We start from the raw sequence: 22976 nt of genomic DNA, 5'->3' as shown, positions 1-22976 counted from the left end.
AATCCTCGTAGAGGTAGGTGGAATTGACCCTCAATAAGCGTAGACAAATTAGTTAATGTAACGGGACCGAAGTCCACCTCCATTTAACCGGAGGCCGTTTCCGCGCCCTTTTGGGTATGCATGGCTGCGAGGTCATCCCCATCTTCCGACCCAAGCGACATTCTTAGTCAAAAAATATAATCGAGTGACGACTAAGGTGGACATTTGCCGGAGGTATAATCAAAAATCCCCATTGCGCGTGGTGTTTAACCACAGTAACTACAAGTCCTACCTCTTTTGGGCCAAACACTACTACATAGAAAAAACAGCTAACGTGAATCAAAGAAAATATTCTTGATTCAAAAGAATTTTTTTGATCAATTCAGGAATAGCCTAGTCATCAAAGCGTCGGTCTCTCGTACGGTAGGTCCCGGGATCGAATCCTAAAGTGGGTGCAGTCATTAATAAGTCTAGCGATTTTTCTCAAGTCATTTGTATTATTATTGAGTAAATCATATGATTGACTTACCACCATAATATATTGAGGAAAATAAAAAGTAAGTTAAGATACTTGTATAAAACTTTTCATTAACAATACTTGCAAAATTGATTTATAGAAATCAATAATATCCATCAACTCAAAACAGTATTTTTTTCGAATTCATAATTGTTCTTATCTCATACATAGACGACTTCAGCTCCATCTCTTATTTTTTACTGTAATCTCATATTTCATTTCATCAAATACATCGTCTTTGAAAGAAATATTTCTATAGTAAGCCTAAAACCGTGAAGTCTTTGATTCAAACCTCCCTATGAACTTGGTTCAAATTCCATGTTTGTGAATCCATTGAAATTCAGTTGACTCAAGTGCGGACAGGCCAAGTATGCAGCGTATTTCAGAAGAAAAAACGATTTTTATCAGGGTGTTCAATCATGAAGTACCACAATAAAGACTGTAGAAACATCTGTACTTCTAGAAATATTAAAGGTTATTTAAAAAAATAGCTTTGTAATTATACTGAACTTTTGTTACAGATCATAAGGACAAATAAAAATGAAAAATAAAAAAGTAATTTTTTTCAAGAATTCTGTACAGTCATATTTTCTATTAAAAACACTGAAATGTCGAACGAACATAATAATAATAATAAAAAATAAATGAAATAATTGACTTAATTGGAAACAATTTTAAGTTGACCGTCTTGTGCTACGTTTGTAAATTCCGAGTGGTAGTTTTGCACTACATTTTATATTCGAAAATTTGATAATCATATAAATTCATTTTGCTGTGTCTCAATATAATTTAATTTTAGTCACTGTAAATCTATTCTGATAAAATTGAAATATTTTGTTATAGATTTGCATCTCAAAAAGAAGAGAGGACAGTATTAGATGGAGCACCAACACAGATTAGACGACTACCAGTAGAACCGACAAGAGATCATTATACTTCAAGGTAAATGATCATAAAACTTTTTATTTTTAATTCTATTATAAATAAATTATACGTAATTGCTCATAATTTTATAGTTATATTGTTTCGGCTGCATATAAAATCATTAGCAAATTCAAATTATTTTTGTACTTTGGTATTTGCTAGTTTTTAATTTACCAACAACCCGATGAAAAAAAATTTTATATAACTGTATACAATTTGTATACGATTGTATATGATTGTATACAATTAGATCGGGCCATTTTTTCTATCCAATTATATATAATTTTATACAATTGTATAAAATCTTTTTTCATCGGGAACGCGGTAGTTTGTTGCATTAGTTCGCATCTAGTTAATAAAGAAATAATTTACAGAACGACGAGTTGGCGCAAGTCACGAAATGATGCAAGAACGAGCCACCAAGAATCAACAACACTCGGTCAACATCAGGATGACGACCTTGTTCTCAGAAGAGAAACAACAATAGGAAGAACCAGAATATCACCCAATACTATTGATCGTGTTTTTGATAATAGTAATCGACGTCAATATGGAATGGGTATTGTCGGTAGATTTTTTGGGTAAGTTTTAATAATTTTTATTCAACGCATGCCTGATTATCGCGACCTATCATATCTGCAAAGTAAACCCTAAATCACCTTTTATCGATCGGTGGTTAATAATTCGTCAAAAAGCAAATGGCATCCCATGTTTATATTTTCCATATTACCTGCATTAATACTGAGAGTTTTAATGTCTGAAGTGTCTAGAGTCAGTAAAACAGACTAATTTTTGACTGATGGCACAGCAAAGAATTAATTTATATTTTACATATGTACATTTAAGTAATTTTACAACTCCATTTTGCCCCACCCCTCACCCCAAACACTTTTCATGTTAAAAATTTTGGGGGCCCATTTCCCCCCCCCCCCTCTTTCCCTATATATAATTAAGTGTATAATCAAAAAGCTGTTAAGTGACTTTTCCATACGCGATGGTAACTATTACCATCGCGGTATAGTAAACATTACTATTATCGATGAGAGTGGTTATTATTCGGGAATATTAATAGTTAGCATCATATGATGGTTTTTAATAGCATTATTGTATAAAGTTCTAACATTACCATACAGTATGGTAACTATTAAAAATCCTTGATGAGAATCATTACCATAAAATTCTCAGCGTGTAGAAACCTAGATTCCTATATGAATTTCCCACACAGGAATCCATTTATTCAAGTTCCTATATGGGAAACCAGATCCACATCGTTTCCTATATGGATTCTTGTATCAATTCAAACACTCCAACATTAATTCCTAGGATTCTTACGTGAGTCCATACTCTCCTATATGGATTCCAATAGGACCCTATGCAATCTCAAATGGATTTCTTTGATAGGGAAGTGTGTTATTTTAACACACATTAAATCCATTCCACGTTTAAGACCACAAGTAAACTATAATTTTTGTTGTCACTTTGAAGGACACTTGACGGTGTGCCAAATATCTATAGTTTGCTTATGGCATTAAAATTTTATTTGGCAAGTGTATTAATTTCATGGACACATTTGGTCTTAGAATTGTGAAAAACAATAACTTTTTATAAACTTAACTATTTTTTTTCAACTTATTTTATTTTTGTCTAATTTTCTAACACACAACTGACGGTTTGATTGGTTATTCAAACGAAATAAATATTTAGAGATTGACAATAAGCAAATGCGATTCTGACAGAAATGAAATGAAATCAGAAACTAATTTTCCAGGCAGAAACTCATTAATTTCTGCCCACTAAATCACTTTGGTCTGAAATTGACTTGTTTTGACTGACACAATAGGCATTGAAACTCGCAGTTGATGTGCAGAAAATGCAAGTGATATGAAAATTAATTAACAGTATTAAATTATGGTAATGGGAAAACTTGAACTACAGCATTAACTTCTTTATAAAAAAACTACTTCCATATGTAATTTCAAATCCACATATACACTTATATATTGATTTCAATTATTGAACATTTCTATAAGTAATGCATAAATTGTAATTATTATCACAGCAGATCATTTCGTAAAAGTGTTGCTCATAAACCTCAAGTGAAGAAGCAATTAGATGATATTGAAGATCATAGGCCTTACTTCACTTACTGGATAACAACCGTTCAAGTTCTTGTACTCATTATTTCACTGGCGTGTTATGGATTTGGACCTATTGGTATTGATTTACATCATCGATCGGGTCTTGTAAGTCATTAGTTATATTTAATTATGTACTAACACTACTGAATGCCAAAACCAGTAATTCCAGTAATTGCAGTATTTACATAAAATAATTTTATTACTAGTTCTAATTAATTCTTAAAGTGGGTGAGTGTCTTTATATACGCGGGTTAGAAGTTACATTTCTTTCGCGTAACTAATAGTATATTACACTACAAGGGCAGAAAGTTAAGATTCCTGCACTACGCGCCATGATGCCCGAGGTGAAGCCGAGCTCGCTCGCTTTGCTCGACCGGATAACTAACTCGGTCTTGATAAGAATGCGCCCATCGCCCCAAACTCATGACATCACTTCAAGCCGTCAGAATCCCTACCATTGCGCATATGTATCGAAAATAACTATTTTCAATTTGCTTATTGCATCAATTAATTTGTTGTCGATTTCAAATATAATAACATGTTATGTTGAAAATCTTATGATTGTATAAAACTAGACAATACGTGTATGCCCGTAGTGTATACCTCGACTACCACGCTTAGATTCTGGGCCTTTTCATGATTTTCGTTAGCTGTGTGCGCGCACTTCCGTTATTTGTTAAAATTAAAATTTCAACGTGTCAAAGAAGTATGACTTAAAAAATATATATCTTCTTAGTGTATATTAAGCATATTTAAGCTCTGAAAATCAATACTTACGAAGCACTCTCTGTGTAAACATGAATATTTAAATTGTATTAAATTCATTACAAATTACAATGAACAACAAAAAGGAATATATTACGGTACTAGTTTGTAAAAGTTATTCATGATCTCAACAACGTTTATAACTCAATCTTTTTGGTTTTATACATTTATTTAAAACTTTATTTAAAGTTTTTTGATTATGGTCAGTTGTAGTTCCAATTAAGTTAATGTATTTACTACAATTATAATTTTTAATTTAAATTAATAGATATATTAATGAACACATTGTCATTAAAAATTGCACGCCTCACATCGCGCAATGTTAGGCGCGATATTTAACCGTCACAAAATTTTCGTCTAATTTACTCACTTAGAATCTTTATTATGCACACCCATCAGTACGTAGAAATAATAGAAATTATATACCATCATCTAGAAAATTTATTAAACTCTAATTCTGACTTACTTTCAAGTCGATTAATCGTTAAATTTATTGAAAAGTAAATATTTCTGTCCAAAAAACCTTTTACGTCAATTATCTTGTACGAAACTTCGTAAACACGGTAATTTTTGTATAACGTCATCAATTAAAACAATTCTTTTTTTAGTACCTGGATTTTGTTAGTAAGAAGAACTCTATTGAAATTCATAGTCTAAACTTTTGTTGTTTAGTTATAATTAATAAAGAGTTACAACCTACAATTCCACAACATGGATACCTAAATTGAATAATTAATGAAAAAAAAACAAGGGTTAGCCAGTTCTGACCGAAGAATGGGTAACCATAGGTATAGCTGAACTCGGATAATCTTACTTTGTCCCAAGTCTGGGTTGCCATTGAAGATCTAGGCCGGGGAACCCAATCTTGGCTTGAACTCGGGTAATCATTGGGTTAGCCAAGGCTAGGTCACCATCCTGGCCCAAGTCTGGGTTGCCATTGAATGACCAAGATGGGGGAACCCAATCCTGGCCTAAGCTTGGGTAATCATTGAGTCGGCCAAGGCTAGGTTACCCAGTCCTGACCCAGGCTCGAGTAATAATTGGAATGGCCAGGATTAAGTAACCATTCTTGACCCAAGTATGGGCCCATGTAGACGTGCCAAAGTCAGGTTCCCCAGTGCCGAGCCAAGGAGGGCCCTTCGTTAAACTCTGGCAGCTCCTGCATGGGGTGTCCTCGCTTATCTCACGGGATATACTATCACTAGCTATCTTTATCTTACTGATATGACGTAACATCTGTTGTAAATTTAATGTCCCACGTGCACTCTAATGGTGGCCCCAGGACCGCGAAACTCGAAATGTGTAATTATTGCACGCTTTACATTTTTTTAACTTCCCGCTAAGAAAATTGTAACTTTTCAAAAATTCGGGAAGTTATTGGTTTTGGTATGATTTACGAAAATCGAATTTCCATCAGATGTCGACGTTTTAAGGTCCTAGGAAGCTATTCTGACTATTTTCACGATGATGTCCGAGTGTATGTACGTATTTAAATACCTGTATCTTTTGAACGGATGAAACGATTTCGAACTTTAAGGTGTTATTCGTCGCGGCTTGTCAATATCTTGAAGCTGTAAGAAAATAAAGCTTGATTGGTAGGGCTCGTTCAGAGATATTCCAAAAATGAAATTTTTTCAAAAATGTTTTTTTCGGATAATTTTTAATGTGCTCAATTGATTGATTTCAAAATAGACTGGGCTCTAGAGCTTTATAAGCCGCGTTGAATGCCACCTCAACCAACAAAATCGGTTCATTCGTTCAAAAGAAACCGTTGTCGAAAGAATTAAAAAAAAATTTATTTTTATTTTTTTTGAAATATCTCAAAAACGACTCGATAAATCGAATTCAAAATTCGATCAGCTTTAGAACTTGATAAAACGCTTCGATTGCCACCTCAACCGTCTCAATCAGTTTATTCGTTTGAGAGATATCGTTGGAGAAAAAATGGTAAAAAACTATTTTTTTCGAAAAGAACGACATACAAAAGTATTTTCGAGCTCGAAGAGCTCGAATATGTATTCATGACAAAGTTTTCGAGCTGAGGGAGCTCGAAAACAGCGGGCAGTTTTAGGGCTGGCCCGCAGGGTCAACCGATAGACAGATTTTTTAACTCAAAAATATCCTTTTCCCTACAGTATATTAATTAAACAATCTATTTAAGAAGATAGGTCAAGCGCGTATAAGGCGTGCACTTTTGATTTTCAGAATTTTTCATTTTTCCGATGTGCGCTAAATTTTCGTATGCTTAAAGTTTTCAAGATATATAACTAAAATTTTACTTTTGGTTACGTTAACAATAATACTCATAAAATAAATTTAACTATAGTGACTTTTTTCTTTCGTAGGTTCTCGTAACAAGTCTGTCATTGCAACAAGTAGATTATCAAGAGCCAGCAAACTTTTGGATCGGTCCAAGAGCAGCTGACCTCATTCACTTGGGTGCTAAGTTTGCACCTTGCATGAGACGCGATATGAAAATTCTTAAGGAAATCGATGTATGGCGGGAACGAGAAAGAGACACAGCTTGTTGCATCAGGAATGATGACTCAGGTTGCGTACAATCAAGTAAAGCAGACTGTTCAGTGAGTTTTTTTTGTAGTTCATTAATATAATTTGTTATTTTAACGGCTTAGTAAAATCCATATTTATATAATTGGAATTCCATAACTAGACTGAAAAGATGATTTATATCTCCGTAGAAATTAATAATTCTTGTTTATTTCTTTATATTTATTTCAAGTTACTTTAAGTATATCCATATTTATTTTTGTCATTACAAACTATACAAGATTTCATACGCGAATAAATGAAAAACTATAAAATTATAAATATAAATATATCATTTCTGGAGCAATTCTTGCTCAAGATCCTTGCGCAAGTTTCTGGCACAACACTTGCTGCATTATATTCAGCTAAAATTTGACAACTATTGCTGAATACTGTGCACGAGATTACTTGTTTAAATTTATTTCAATTTTTCATCAAAAACCCTGAACTACTATTTTTGAACAAGATTTAATAACTTTTGCATCAAGTATTTGGTCAAGTACTCTGCTTAAGCAACTTACATAATATCATTGCTACTATGGTCATAATCGAGTAAAGGTTTTAATTCAATGAAAATGATTTTCTTGCGATAAACTAGTTTTCGTTGGTTCAATCAGATTTGGTTTCCCTGAAGAGGAAATTTGTCAAACTCTGAGGGAGTTTGATGTCAGTACCTTATTTTTTACAGTGTACATTAAAATTATTACATACATTTAAAACGATGACAAAAAATTGAAAAAAAACATTTTTTTATACATTTTATTACTATGCGATATTATAATAAAAAATTTTCTCATGCAAACCAACTGATCCGGGGAGTGAGGTCAACTTTGACGGTAATCGATGTAAATTTCACCAAAAGTTTTTAAAAATCAGTATTTAAATTTCTTTATTTACGCAAAATAATGGCATTGTGGTAATAAAATGTCATGATTTCATAGAATACAATATCAACATGGAAAAAATGGGGTCCTGGTGACAATGGACCGGGTGGACGAATAAGTGGATCCGTGTGTGGTTTAGATCCGAAATTTTGTGATGCTCCAGCCAGCATAGCACCCTATGAATGGCCAGATGATATCACCAAGTGGCCGATTTGTCGTAAAACGAATCCCTTCAGTCAACGATTTCGGTTAGTCATAAAATTAAAATAATCAATATCAAGAGAAAAAATAATTTGGTGTACCCGGGCCGAAAAATTTGATCTGATTTTAGTCTAACTGGACTGTATTTGGACTACTTGGTCTGTTATTGAATTTCGATAAAAATTTTAATCTGTTTTTGATCTACCCGGACTGAACAATTTGACCTGATTTTAGTCTGATTGGACTATTTGATCTGATTTTGATCTTTTATGAAAATTTTAAGCTGTTTTCGACCTGCTACTTTAAAAAACAAACGCGTTACGAGCAGACTAAATTAGATTAATTCGTGAACTTTAAAAAATTTTAGTTCTGAAAATTTACAAGGACAAAACTAGATTAAATCATGGACTTGTAGAATTTTTATTTATGGGCAATATTTATGAAAAAATATTAAGTTGCAGAATTGATTATGTTTTATTTACTATTTATTTAGTATCTTTTGTTTAAAAATGTCGACAGTTAATGAAAATTTGACAGCTTAATTTTTTAGTTGTCTTTATTGAATATTTATATCACTGAATAAAAGTGATAAAACAACTCTTAAAATGTCAATAATTTTCTCTTATTTACTGGATAAAATTGAAAATATTTTGGCATAAGAAAACATCAAAATTCTTGTGCTACGGAGAAAAATGTTGGCTTGAAATCTACCAATTTTTATTATGCTGTCGACCAAACTTGAAACAGAAAGTAAAGTATCCAAAAAATTACTATGCTCGTATAAAAAATTATTATGCTGCATCAAAATTATTATAATGTATGGAAGTAATTGATATTGAAGCTCATCGATAAGTTTCTCGCGCGTAATAAGTAATGTGATACAGTATAATCATTTTTTGTAAGAGCACGATAATTTTTTGAATGCTTTACTTCCTGTTTCAAGTTTAGTCGACAGCATTGTAAAAATTGGTAGGTTTCGAGCCAACATTTTTCTCCGTGTGACATCTTATTACATAAGCGCATTAGCATGTTTCAAATACCAAGGAAATTAAAATAAATTAATAAATCTAGATTATTATTATTATTTATATTTATAAAAAGTCCTGTATTTGTCCTTAAAAACAATTGAACACAGACCAATAATTATAATAAAAAAGTCTGTTTTTTGTCTAAACGCGATTTAAAACAGACTAAATATCATACGAAAATAAGTCTGATATTAGCCTGGATAAGGAATAGTACGGGCAAAAACAGATTAAATTCTTATATAAAATAAATACGATTTACCAACTTGAATTAAAGGAAAAATATTTGAATTTATCATTTATTTTAAAACAGATCTAATTTTTTGACCCGGGGTAATCGAACAATTGTGTTTTTTTCAGAAGTAACAATGGTCATACTCAGGGAAACAACAACTTTCCGGTTGGCCGCTATAAAGACAAAATGGCTGAACATATGGTATGCGAAGTTATTGGACATCCCTGTTGCATAGGTATCCATGGAATGTGTCGGATCACAACAAAAGAATATTGTGATTTCGTACATGGATATTTTCATGAAGAGGCATCTCTTTGTTCACAAGTTGAATGTCTCCATGATGTCTGTGGAATGATACCATTTTTGCATCCTGAATGGCCAGATCAATTTTATCGATTATTTACCACAACATTCCTTCATGCAGGGTATAGTTTAAAAATAACATTTTTATTCAAATAAAAAAAAAAAAATACACTAAGGTAAAAAACCTAGTATTTGATTAGGGAACTAGTACTTAATCACTCCACGTATTTAGTAAAATTTAGTAAATATAGATATAGAAATACATGACCGACTTGGTACTAGTTCCCTGATTGGGTACTGGATCTCGTGCCTTAGTATCTTATACATCTTCTGAAATCAGTATTATACTCGATGTCACTAGTTGTATAAAGTTCTCCCAGAGAGTACGTCACGGTTGGTTTTTACCCTCACTGTGAGAAAACGAGTATAATTTTACACCGTTACTACACTGACATTAGAAACCGAAAACTACCGACAATTCCCAACGACGATTTATTTTCTGGGAAGACTTTGATCAATAACACCGGCACACAAAAAAAAATAAGTTCTCTGTACTTTTGACGGGACCGATTTATTCCCATGTATTTTGACCCGCTGAATCCGAATCTGAGGTCCGTTTAACCCGTACACCCTCAGATTTTTAGAAAACTTTAAAAAACCTCAAAAATACACAAAAATCGACCGTTTTTCAAATTTATAAATTTTTTTAACCCTAACTAAGCATGATTTTTATGTGTTTTGGTCCTCCACATACTAACCTGAAGTTTATTTAAAACATTAGCCATTTAAAGTCTGAGTAAATTCCAAAAAACCCCAAAAAATTGCAAAAAAGCAAAAAAATTCTTAGTATTGTGATGAAAAAAATTTTATAGGGCTAAATAAATAATTATTTTCATGTATGTTTATCTTTCACATATAATTCTCGAACATCCATGGCTCAGACATCTCTAAAATTTTAAATAAATGGCAAAAATTCCCAAAAAATCGAAAAAAATAAAATTTGGTATAACAAAAATCATCTTTTAAATCGAAATAAATAAAAGAAATCATATTGTTCGATCTGTGATATATATATAAAAAATATTTTGGCCTAAAACATAAAAAAATTTTAATATGCTTCAAAAAATTTTTTTCATCACAACACTAAGAATTTTTTTGCTTTTTTGCAATTTTTTGGGGTTTTTTGGAATTTACTCAGACTTTAAATGGCTAATGTTTTAAATAAACTTCAGGTTAGTATGTGGAGGACCGAAATACATAAAAATCATGCTTAGTTAGGGTTAAAAAAATTTATAAATTTAAAAAACGGTCGATTTTTGTGTATTTTTGAGGTTTTTTAAAGTTTTCTAAAAATCTGAGGGTGTACGGGTTAAACGGACCTCAGATTCGGATTAAAGGGGGTCAAGATACATGGGAATAAATCGGTCCCGTCAAAAGTACAGAGAACTTATTTTTTTTTGTGTGCCGGTGTAATTGATCAGAATTAACACAAAATAATTAGTCGTATATTGAACTAAACAAATTAAATTGATCGGTATCACAAATCACATAATCGGTTTACAACAAAATATAAATGACCGGTATCGGCTTGACTCGATATAAACAAAACTGTTCGAAAAATTCTCGTACTTGATCTAAAAACACAAAGTCAGTTAATTTAGTTGACGAACTAAAAATCCGTTATTTTATTGTCCGGATACACACATACAGCGTAAAGATTAACGAAATACTTGCCGTCAGAGTATTTTTCACGGCACAGCCCGACTGCCGCAACGAAGGAGAAACGGATAATCCGTAATTCTCAGAAATGCTCGAATGAAATAAAATATCAAATAATATTTTATTCCGGTAACGCGTTCATATGCACTATCATCCAATTATTACACGTAATTAATGATTCAGTTTATTAATTATTATCACACAAACGTACTCTACTTGTTTATTAACAAATCGGTCACACTCTTTGTTCAGTTTCGCGCCGGTGGTTCGGCTTATTCACTTAGTCACAAGAAAAGGCGGTTATTTGTTCACAAAAAAAATAATTGAATTATCCTTCACGAAATAATTATTCCTCGCGATTTATTGTTTGTTGATCAAAACTCAGATCGTTCTCGAAAGTCTAAAATTTAAAGTGACGTCATAAAAAAGGGAGGTAATAGATTCGTTAGTGGATTGAGTCATTGAGTAGGGATAAACTTTGCCTATTTCACTGAAATTTTATGATTGGATATAAAAAGTAGTGATATAATATATATCAAATGACACTTTTCACCGATCAGACAGGATTGTATTTGAATATAAAATTTGATAAGGCCGACTTTAGCCAATTACAGACGTATTCTTCGGACATGGGTTACTAGAAATATTTTATTGAAACTATAAAAGTCTATAAATATTATTAATAAAATAATTTGGTATTTACAGAATTCTCCATCTTGCTGTGACGTTATTCGTTCAATATTATCTGATGAGGGATCTTGAAAAACTAACAGGATCTTTGAGAATTGCTTTGATATATTTTACGGGAGCTTTGGCTGGTAATCTTGCAAGTGCAATATTCATCCCTTATAGAGCTGAGGTATTTAATTTTTTCCGTATTCAGTTTTTTAGCATTTGTTTACAATCATGGCTCCACTTATTTTTCAAAGCTCCAAGTGCTCACACCTTAAATTTCCGTAAATAAACTTTTTCCGCGTGTTCAGTTACACAGCGCATGAAGTTTTCTGTCTGTATTTTTGTCTTTAACTCTATATAACTATTCAGGCCTTGCACCTCAAATGAATAAAATTGATGAAAATGGCAAGAAGTTATGCAAATTTTCAAAAATAAATTTCCAAACATATAATAAAAATTTTTATATAATACCGTAAGATAGACGGTGGAGTTCTATGGGTTTATCTAAGAGCTACAATGATATTGGTGCTTTTGTAATACCTGAAAATTGGCATATTTCTGTTATTTCTATACTTTTGCAGCGTACAACAGCTCAACTAATATTTGAATGCAAATAGTTTGGACGATATCCACCTCCCTTTGCTAGTATAGTGTTGGGTTGAAGCCCGCAACATGGTTTTAGCTCGGCGCGTGCTAGTATAAGGCGTAGTCCAAGGCAAGAGTACGTTAACATAGCCTTACTGACGAGTCCGTTAACGTACTCAGGACGAAACTACTATCTAGTATGGCGCAAAGACACATATCTTAAGTTTTGGTGGTTGACTTGAGAGTCAATGCATAGAATAATGAGAAAATTATGTCGATTAGCGCAGTGTAGCACGGAACTGAAAAATAGCAAAGATACTCTCAGAATCAAGCATATTTTATACCATTGGTATAAACTCATAGCTTATTGATACTGAAAACAACACCTAATTAAGCAAATGTAAAAACAGGTGGAGCCACGATTGTACGCAATTACCTGGTATTTTTATGCGTGGTTTCAATCTTTCAAATTTACTATTCTAGTGTAATTTCAATACCTATTAAACAGTTAAAATTATTAACTTCCTGCTAAAAAAATCAATGATTTTCGAAAAATTCGGGGTGATATTGTTTTTACCCTGATTTGTGAAAATCGAGTTTTTGTCAGATGTCGGCATTTTAAGGTCACAGGAAACTATTCTGATTATTTTCAGAATGATGTCCGAGTGCCTGTGTGTGTATGGATGTATGGATGTAAACTCTTTATATCTCTTTAATGAATTAACCGATAAAGATGGTTGAGGCGGCAATCGGAAAAGTTTGTTGGCTGTCAACTTTCCTGAAAATTTCAGGTCGATCGATAAGATAGACTCTTATCGAAGTTATCACGTCATTTTTATAAAATGTTCATGTTAAATTTAACTATCCCAATTGAAAGAATAAGAAAAAAGTTTAAGAGCTCTACACGGAAAGAAAGTTCCAGTTAAATTTACGATGCTAACATCATAATTTTTACGATGTTGAATCAGAAATTTCATTTAAGAAATAATACTTCAGACAAATAATACAGTCTTAAGCTCTTTAGTACAAATTACGAGGTAAACAAAGTAAAATTTGAAGAGAAATTTTAAACAAAAGAATAAAATAATAATCGTTCGGCAGTTGGATTCAAACTCGAGTCATTTCGAGTGCAAAGTCTTCAACGCCTTAGACCACTCGGCCAGAAAAAGGACAACAACTCTATGTTGTTTTTAAGATCCCTATGAACAATTTGAATAAATAGTCATAAGTCACGAGAGTGCCTCTTACGGAGGACGTAGTAACTATGTAAAAATTGCCATGTAACATCGTAATTTTTATAACTTTCATCGTATTAAAACACAGGCAGCACTGTAATATTTATTTTATTTAAAAGTAAATAGAAAGATAAATATAAGAATAAATATAGTTTTTTAATTGTAATTATTATTTTATTCCTTTTACGATGTTAAAATTGTAATTTTTGAAATAATTTTTGATTTAAAAAGTCTTTGTAATAATTATGATGTTGAATAGTAAAAAATGTAACCTGTATAGTAAAATTCAAAATGAGACATTTAAAAATTGATGCTAATGAAAGTATAGCTCATGATTAACATGTTAACGTCGTAGGTTTTAGTGGAATTTTCTTTCCGTGTTCCAAAATATTTATCCGGAGAAGAGTAACAAGTTGAGAGTTTTCAAAAAGGGTAAAGATAATTCTCTAACTTTATTATGTCGTGTATTAGATAGGAAGTTTATATCTATTTTCTAGTCAACAAACTTTTAATTGAAGTATGTCCGTCAACATTATTCTAGGAGTTACAATATTATAAATTAATTTCATTTCTTGCTTAGTTATTAAATAACTTTAGAAGTATGATACTGTTATTTTAACTTTCGTAACTTTCTCTTTATTCTGTTACTTAATTTCAGCTTACTATTATATTACTTAATCCTTTTCTATAGAAGAAAAAACTTTCAGTAAGCTTAGACTTACAACGTTTTAATAGCCGTTACTTTTATTAATTTTATAATGAATGACAAGAAAAACCATTTTAATTTAAAAATGTCCTTGATATTTTTTTTTAAATCTTACTGAATTATTATGTTTATATAAAAAAATATTTATCATTAAAATTTCTCTGAGATAACAGTATTTTTTTCTCATCTATTGTTTTAATGATTTAAAGTCTAATTATTAATCTTTTTTTTATTAAATTTAAGAAAAAAAAATTATTGTCACTTAAAAATCGAAAGAACTAAAATTATAAATTTTATAGCTGACTCAAAATTACTTGAAACAGTAAAAATGGATTCGCCAAAATTAACACTGATTGTGTGTAAAACGAACACATTTTATGTTTTGTTAAGATACGTCGTTTGTACCGAAAAAGTTACACACAAGTTAAACTTGAAATTATCGACAATTTATCCATCAATGTTTGGTAACATGTCTAAATATCACACGACTAATTATCGCATAGTAAATCATCACACGTCTAATCATCACTTGTTCAAATAATATCGTGAAGTCTCAATGTCATATGAAAAATTATTGTTGCACGCCTCGAACGCGAAGCGGAGAGATTGTGCTTCATAATCGACTTGTCAAGGTTATTAATTTATTTTAATTTTCTTGGTATTTAAAACATGCTAATGCGCTTCCATAATAAGATGTCACAAAGAGAAAATGTTGGCTCGAAACCTACCAATTTTTACAATGCTGTCGACTAAACTTGAAACAGGGAGTAAAGCATCCAAAAAATTATCATGCTCTTACAAAAAATGATTATACTGTATCACATTACTTATTACGCGCGAGAAAATTATCGATGAGCTTCAATATCAATCACTTCCATACATTATAATAATTTTGATGCAGCATAATAATTTTTTATAAGAGCATAGTAATTTTTTGGATACTTTACTTTCTGTTTCAAGTTTGGTCGACAGCATAATAAAAATAGGTAGATTTCGAGCCAACATTTTCTCCGTAGCACAAGAATTTTGATGTTTTCTTATGCCAAAATATTTTCAATTTTATCCAGTAAATAAGAGAAAATTCTTGACATTTTAAGAGTTGTTTTATCACTTTTATTCAATGATATAAATATTCAATGAAGACAACTAAAAAATTAAGCTGTCAAATTTTCATTAACTGCCGACATTTTTAAACAAAAGATACTAAATAAAACATAATCAATTCTGCAACTTAATATTTTTTCATCAATATTGCCCATAAATAAAAATTTTATAAGTCCATGATTTAATCTAGTTTTGTCCTTGTAAATTTTCAGAACTAAAATTTTTTAAAGTTCACGAATTAATCTAATTTAGTCTGCTCGTAACGCGTTTGTTTTTTAAAGTAGCAGGTCGAAAATAGCTTAACATTTTCATAAAAGATCAAAATCAGATCAAATAGTCCAATCAGACTAAAATCAGGTCAAATTTTTCAGTCCGGGTAGATCAAAAACAGATTAAAATTTTTATCGAAGTTCAATAACAGACCAAGTAGTCCAAATACAGTCCAGTTAGACTAAAATCAGATCAAATTTTTCGACCCGGGTGTGGTATAAATTACCATTACTTCATTGTATTTTATGGCTAATATATTGAAATAAAGATTTATGATACATTTCGATAATTAAATGCAATAATTTCGATTCTATTCAAAATCTCCCTTAGCTTGACCTTATTACCCGCCGGTACCTTATTCAAGTCAAAAGAATTATAGCAGTCAAAATCAAGTTAATTAAGTCAAAAGCAAATCAAATAAGTCAGAAAAGTTGAAATCAAGTGATTTTTTTTGACCCGGAGACTTTTATGACCATATATTTACCGTGAAAATTTATATGAAAAAAACGCGGGTGATTCAAATTTTTTAAAAATTCAATTCTTTAAAACATAACATTAGCGTGTGAAACGTACGCTTTTAGATTTTCCAAATCTTTGTTTATAAATATAAAATATACTAGCCATCGAATATCTGTATGCACACGATTTTCAAGATATTTTTTTCGCATGATATTACTACGCTATACTCTTTGGGTGCATAATATTCTGATAGATGATAATTAGACTACGATATTTTTTTGCATGATATCATGACTGTGATATTTAGTCGTGACACCAAAAAGTAATCAGTTAAATTTTTAATGAGCGCTTTATTTTTTACACTTTGATAAATCATTTTTTAATGTGTAACCAATTAAAAAACTTTAAAACAAAATCTGGACATCGGTTTGCCCTGCCCCATACGAAAAAAATATATATCCGGACAAATCTGCATACATGAGACATTTATGTGTATGTTGCATATATGCGACATATTCTAGATTTGCCCGGATATATTTTTTTCGTATGAGGCCGGCCAGCCCCAAATCTTCCCGCTGTTTTCGAGCTCCAGAAGCTCGAAAACATTAGCGTGAGTGCAGTTTAGAGCTCTTCCAGCGCGAGGCCATCGACGCGCTTTATTGTGTTCCAGAGCTACTTAGATCTTGAAATCGATCGATCGAGCCATTTCTGAAAAATTAAAAAAAAACTGAAAATTATTTTTTTTTTGCATTTATTTAATATCTTGGATTCTATCTTATCGATCGATCTGAAATTTTTATGAAAGTTGACGACCAACAAACTCTTTCGATTGCCTTCCCAGCCATTTAAATCTGTCAATTCATTAAAAAGATATGAAAAGATTACATCCATACATTCACACACACATATACGGATAATCAGACATCATTCCGAAAATAGCCAAAATAGCTTCCTAGGACCTCAAAACGTCCACATCTGATGAAATTTCAATTTTCGAAAATCGGGGTGAAAACGATAGCTTCCCGAAATTTTTTAAAATCATCGCTGATCTTAGCGTGAAGTTAAAAAAATATAGTAATTAAAAAAATTGTTAATTTAATTACAGGTTGGTCCTGCTGGTGCACATTTTGCTCTACTAGCAACACTAGTTGTCGAAGTTCTCAATTGCTGGCCCATCTTAAAACATCCACGTCGAGCGCTCACAAAATTGATATTTATTCTCATGGGATTTTTAGTACTGGGAGTACTACCCTGGGTTGATAATTATGCTCATTTTTTTGGTTTTATTTTTGGTTTTTTTGCATCCTATGCTCTCTTACCTTTTATTTCTTTTGGTGAATATGACCGTCGGCGAAAGATTATTCTTATTTGGATATGTCTTGTGCTGATATTGGGTTTATTTGCTCTTCTTCTCGCTCTTTTTTATAATATACCAGTGTATGAATGTGAAATATGCAAACTTTTCAATTGTATTCCATTTACTCGTGATTTTTGTGCATCTCAAAATATAAATTTCATGAGAGAAGAACCTGTATGACATATGGGGCCGCGGTTACCAGTCGAGCGCCGAGTACCGTTCGGCCCCCAAAATAACGCTCGTCTAAACGCACATAATTATCATTTTTTTGTGGATATTTGTGAAAAAAATGATAAAATAACTGTTGCGATTTTAATTACGGTTATCTCAATATCCATATAAATATGAATACATGAGATACTGCTGCAACAACAGTATCCAAAACTGTACTTAAAATCTTATTAAGTCCAATTATTATAATCATTAAATTACATTGTACAGATATTATTAATTAAACAAAGTAAATAATCACTCTCAACCTTTTCCACTACTGCCATTAAATAATTCAGAAGATTTATGTAAGTGACTCGTTGATACACGACAAATGAAAAATAAATGCCTTAAAATTGATCGATCGAATCTATGAGCGTTAAAGACTCGAGGATCGAATTATTATCTCGAGCGATGTAAATATTATAGTGCGAGGTGAAGCGAGTCAATTGTATTAATTTCCTTTTAATAAACATCATTAAGTAATGCATAGTGACCGCGAGTGCATGACGTATTATTACAATAACGAAATTGTAAATAAAAAATATAAATTCTTATTTGCTTATCAGTTAATTAAAACTCAATATAGAATTAACCTGTGCAATGAAAACTAAGTGTGATCTCAGTGTCAAAAATTAAATTAAATTAAATAAAATGAATAGTAGAAACCGATTTTTTTAATTTAAATCATTAAGTAAAAAAAAATTATAATTGATAAGATTAATTTATAAAAGTTCAATGATTTTGTTGACGTATAATAAGTTATGGGAACATTAAATAAGTGGCAATGTTGCAGTCACTGTTGAAAATTATTACTTTTTTTTTTAATAAAAGTGGAAAATTACAGTGCGTTAAAAAAAAACTTTCTAATCGATTTAATTAAATAATTGTACATAATTATAATATAAATTAAATTAACAAATTCAAAAAGTATTATGGCCGCAGGCGAATATTAAAAAGTCTGTGTCTTCGAAAGTGACTTTAAAACGTTTAATTCAACTAATGTAACAATTTGAATGTGTATTTTATTATTAAAAGAATGTTGTCCAGACAATGGTAATAAAAAATAAATAAATAATTCCACATAGTATAACCAAACGAAAGTCATTTAGGCTCACATATGTGTGCGCGCGCGTGTGTGTGTGTATGTGTGTGTGTGTGTGTGTGGTATGAATGAATTATATTAGAGACTGTAATTATAAACTGATATAATTGTTTTAATGGTCTATTTATCGTGAATGATTGGGTGCGTAAATGAAAGAATTATTAGAATGAACATCGTTTGTAGAAACACACACATGAAATGAAATGTGCCACGAATGAATTATATCATTTAACATTGATATAATAACTGCGTGTAATTTATAAATTAATTCGTTGCCGTTGCGGCGTCATTGCACCAATCATATCTTTCACTTGTGACATTGTTCATTAATTATTAATATCTTTATAAATGAGACGGAGGAAATACTACGAGTATCTTTATTTCTATTTATCTCTTTATGTTTATTTTTTTCAAATAAAATTAAAATATAAAGTTTTGAAAATCACAAATTGCACGACTCGATGCACGATGTGATTTTAACTAAGTTTATTTGATTAATTTACTATAGAAGGCTTATTGAAATTATTTTTTCCACATGGAAAAGAATGTTTTTTAGCTAAAAAACATATAAAGCGTACAATAATTACCCATTTTGAATTTCGCGCTCCTGGTGCGATCCCTGGCGAATCCGAATTACGGTAAATTACGGCATTCGGTAGAATTACGGTATTTTACCACGGATTACAATAATTTACGGTGAAATACGGTATTTTGCGGTAACTTTTGCTATTTAGTAGTAAATTGAGGTATTTTGCGGTGCATTACAGCATTTTACGGCAAAGGTGCGGCAATTTACCATAAATTTTTGGCAAACCTGCGGTATTCGACCTTTATTTGCCGAAAATTATCATAAATGCGGTAAATTTACATAGAAAAACGGCACTTTGTGATAAATTACGGTAATTCACCATAATTCGGATACGCTAGGGATCACTAAAGTGCACATAACACACTAAATGTACAGTACATGATACCATCACGTCAGTTACCCGGGAAAAATCATCATGCTTGATCATGCGTTAATCTTATGCATTATCATGCCTGAATATTGGCCAGCCATGAACATGTTTGATCATGCTTGATCAGGCATCATTATGATTTCTCATGCATGATCACGTATGTTCATGACTGGCCAATATTCAGGCATGATCTGGCCTGAGCAAACACAATCTCTAAAATTATTAAAAAAAAAAAATTAAAAAATTAATTCAATTTTAAATTAACTTATTTTGTTTGCATTATTGTATTGTTGATGTTTACTGGCTGAAAAGTACTTTTGATATTTTAACCGTGACGGGTCTCGAACTCGCGACCGTCATGTTATGGAGCACATCTACTGTTCACTAGGCTGACTTATCTCATTCAATTTACGACGATTTTTATCATCTTTTGAAAACATAGGGATTTAAAAAATAAAATATTATTTGAATTCAATCTTAATTTGATTATTAAATTTTTTTTTAATAATACATGAAAATGATTCTAGTTGTAAATTACAAGCAAATGTAACAATTACGTTAATCTTCATTATTAATTGAAAAAAAAGCAATTATATTGATTATCATTATCAATTTGATAAGAATTTATGAATTAAATTCTTCAATCAATTCGAAAAAAAAACAATGTTAATTAAATTCAATTAAATTATTTTTTTGAAAAAAATGATTAACATTAATTATTAATTGAACATAGAATTATAAATTATATATATTTCAATCTTAAAAAAAAAAATTTTTAACTATTATCGTCAAAATGAAAATGAATGTTTACTTATTTAAATTTTTTCATCAAAAATATATCGTTATCCCTGATTAAAAACTTCAAATAAATCCGATTGAAGCTCAATCGAATTTTAATCGTATTCAATCGGTTCAGTCGAAGTTTATAATCATGGATATTGATTAAATTATTATTAAACATATTTTAATGTTCGATCATGCATGACTCATGCGTGATCCATGCTTGATCTTGCCTGAATCATGCATGATGATTATGCATTCTGATTTTTCCCCGGGCTTATCAAAAAAATCCTTATGAGAATCCAGCCAAGATTTCAATGTGAGTTTCCCATGGAAATCTGCACCATGTCAAAAGTGGAATCCAGGTACCCACAGTAGCGTGGTTCAAAAAAATCGACGTTTTTTTTTTCTCGAAGAACATTAAAAAATCGACAAAGTATCCCTAGCCGAAGACCCTGTTAAAAGATGAACTCTTTATATTAATATTTAGAGGCGGCGTTTCTTGATTTTCTATTTCCTATTTAAATACCATAGGAAAAAATTGTTTTAAACTTTGAAACGTTGAAACTGGACAACGAATCACTGAATAAGATTGATGATATTTTCTTTAAGGAAATTAAACGCACTATAAAAAAGGTATGAACAAAAATTTTCACAAGTCAAGCCGTTTCAAAGATATCAAGCCTCAAAGTTGGAACTATTCAAAATTTTTTGATTATTTATTTTTAAACGTGACAAGATTAATCGATATCACTTAGACCCAATATTACCAACTTATTAATGAATATCTCTAAATATTTAGTAAAATAATGATCAAGCATTTACAACAACTAATAATAAATGATTATTTCTATCGATTATTAGTAAAAATTGCGAGTATATCACAGTTACATGGCAAAAAATCTTCATAAATTGGAATAGATCTTTCACATATTTTATATAAAAACATGTGATGATTTTTTGCCGTATATCTGTGATATACTAGCAATTTTTACTAATAATCGATAAAAATAATCATTTATTATTAAGTATTAACAATCCCTTATCATTATTTTACTAAATACTTAGAGGTATTCATTATTAAGCTGATAATATTGGGTATATAAGTGATATAGATTAATTTTGTCATGTTTAAAAATAAATAATCCAAAAATTTTTAATAGGTCCAACTTTGAGGCTTGATATCTTCAAAACGGCTTGACTTACGAAAATCTTTGTTCGAAACGTTTTTTTAAAGCGTTGAATTTCCTAAAAAACCATATCATCATCAATCTTAGTCAGTGATTCGTTGTTCAGTTACAACGTTCCAAAGTTGATAACAATTTTTTTCCTATGTTATTCAAATGAGAAATAGCAATTCGAGAAGCGCTACCTTTAAATATTAATATTACGGGCTCATCTTTCAACAGGGTTTTGTCGATTTTTCAATGTTCTTCGAGGAAAAAAAACGATTTTTTTAAAACACCCAACCCACAGTTTCCTATGTGGATTTTCCATATGGGGATCCAGATATTCATGGTTTCCTCCATGAATTCTTATATAAGTGCATATACTTTTATATTCATTTCTATGGATTCTTACATAAAATCCATACTTTTCTACATGGATTCCCATGGGTTCTCCTACGTATTACACATTCTCATCCATGATCATACACGATTGAATATGACTTTGAATGAATCAGGCATAGTCATGTATGCTCATGCAAAGTCATACTCAGTCATGCAATCCAATGCATGATCATCAATTTCCCGTTATACATAGTCATTCATGATTGGACATGACTTAATATGACTCATGCATAATCTAGCATGACTTGACATGCATCATGCATGATCATTCATGATTAAGCTTAGTCATGCATGGTCACGCATGAATATTGCACGATTGATGTGTTGCTATTATTTCCTCACCATGCATGATTGAACATGGCCTTGCGTGGTCATGCATGTCTGCGCATGAATTATGCAAAGTCATGCCTGGGTCAGCGAGACCATGCCTGAATCATGCATGATCAATCATAATCATGCATGACGATTTTTCCCCGGGTAAATAAAGATGGCGAATGATATAGTATATCATGTGAGATAAAAGAAGACGCAAACAAAACAGGTCTTTATGTTGTGGAATTGTAGGTTTAAACATTTTATTATTTATAACTAAACAACAAAAATTTAGACGGCGAATTACATTAGAGCTCTTATTTTTAACAAAATTAAGGTTCTAAAAAAAGAACCGTGTTAATTGATGATGTTTTTCAAAAGTTACCGTTTTTACGAAGTTTCATATAAGAT

General features: G+C 31.1%; 1 protein-coding gene across 5 annotated transcripts in view; it reads left to right on the top strand.

Annotated features, from left to right (window-relative positions):
* The window catches only part of LOC130666425 (inactive rhomboid protein 1), an 84440-nt gene extending 64027 nt beyond the window's left edge, over positions 1 to 20413 (top strand). For 2 of the 5 annotated variants that reach the window (XM_057467406.1, XM_057467405.1), the window contains exons 9-17: positions 1340 to 1438; positions 1795 to 2001; positions 3480 to 3663; positions 6669 to 6905; positions 7680 to 7715; positions 7812 to 8002; positions 9341 to 9640; positions 11943 to 12096; positions 17377 to 20402. In XM_057467406.1, coding sequence (XP_057323389.1) covers positions 1340 to 1438; positions 1795 to 2001; positions 3480 to 3663; positions 6669 to 6905; positions 7680 to 7715; positions 7812 to 8002; positions 9341 to 9640; positions 11943 to 12096; positions 17377 to 17808 — 1840 coding nt within the window. In that variant the 3' untranslated portion in view covers positions 17809 to 20402. Of the gene's footprint in view, positions 1 to 1339; positions 1439 to 1794; positions 2002 to 3479; positions 3664 to 6668; positions 6906 to 7679; positions 7716 to 7811; positions 8003 to 9340; positions 9641 to 11942; positions 12097 to 17376 lie in introns of all 5 variants that reach the window. The other 3 variants (XM_057467408.1, XM_057467407.1, XM_057467409.1) reach the window with 3 other exon arrangements.
* Positions 20414 to 22976: the final 2563 nt, after the last annotated feature.

The sequence above is a fragment of the Microplitis mediator genome, chromosome 4, assembly GCF_029852145.1.
Source record: "Microplitis mediator isolate UGA2020A chromosome 4, iyMicMedi2.1, whole genome shotgun sequence".
Taxonomy (NCBI): Eukaryota; Metazoa; Arthropoda; class Insecta; order Hymenoptera; family Braconidae; genus Microplitis; species Microplitis mediator.
Note: the sequence above shows the minus strand (reverse complement) of the source record. Positions and strands in the feature narration are given on the sequence as shown.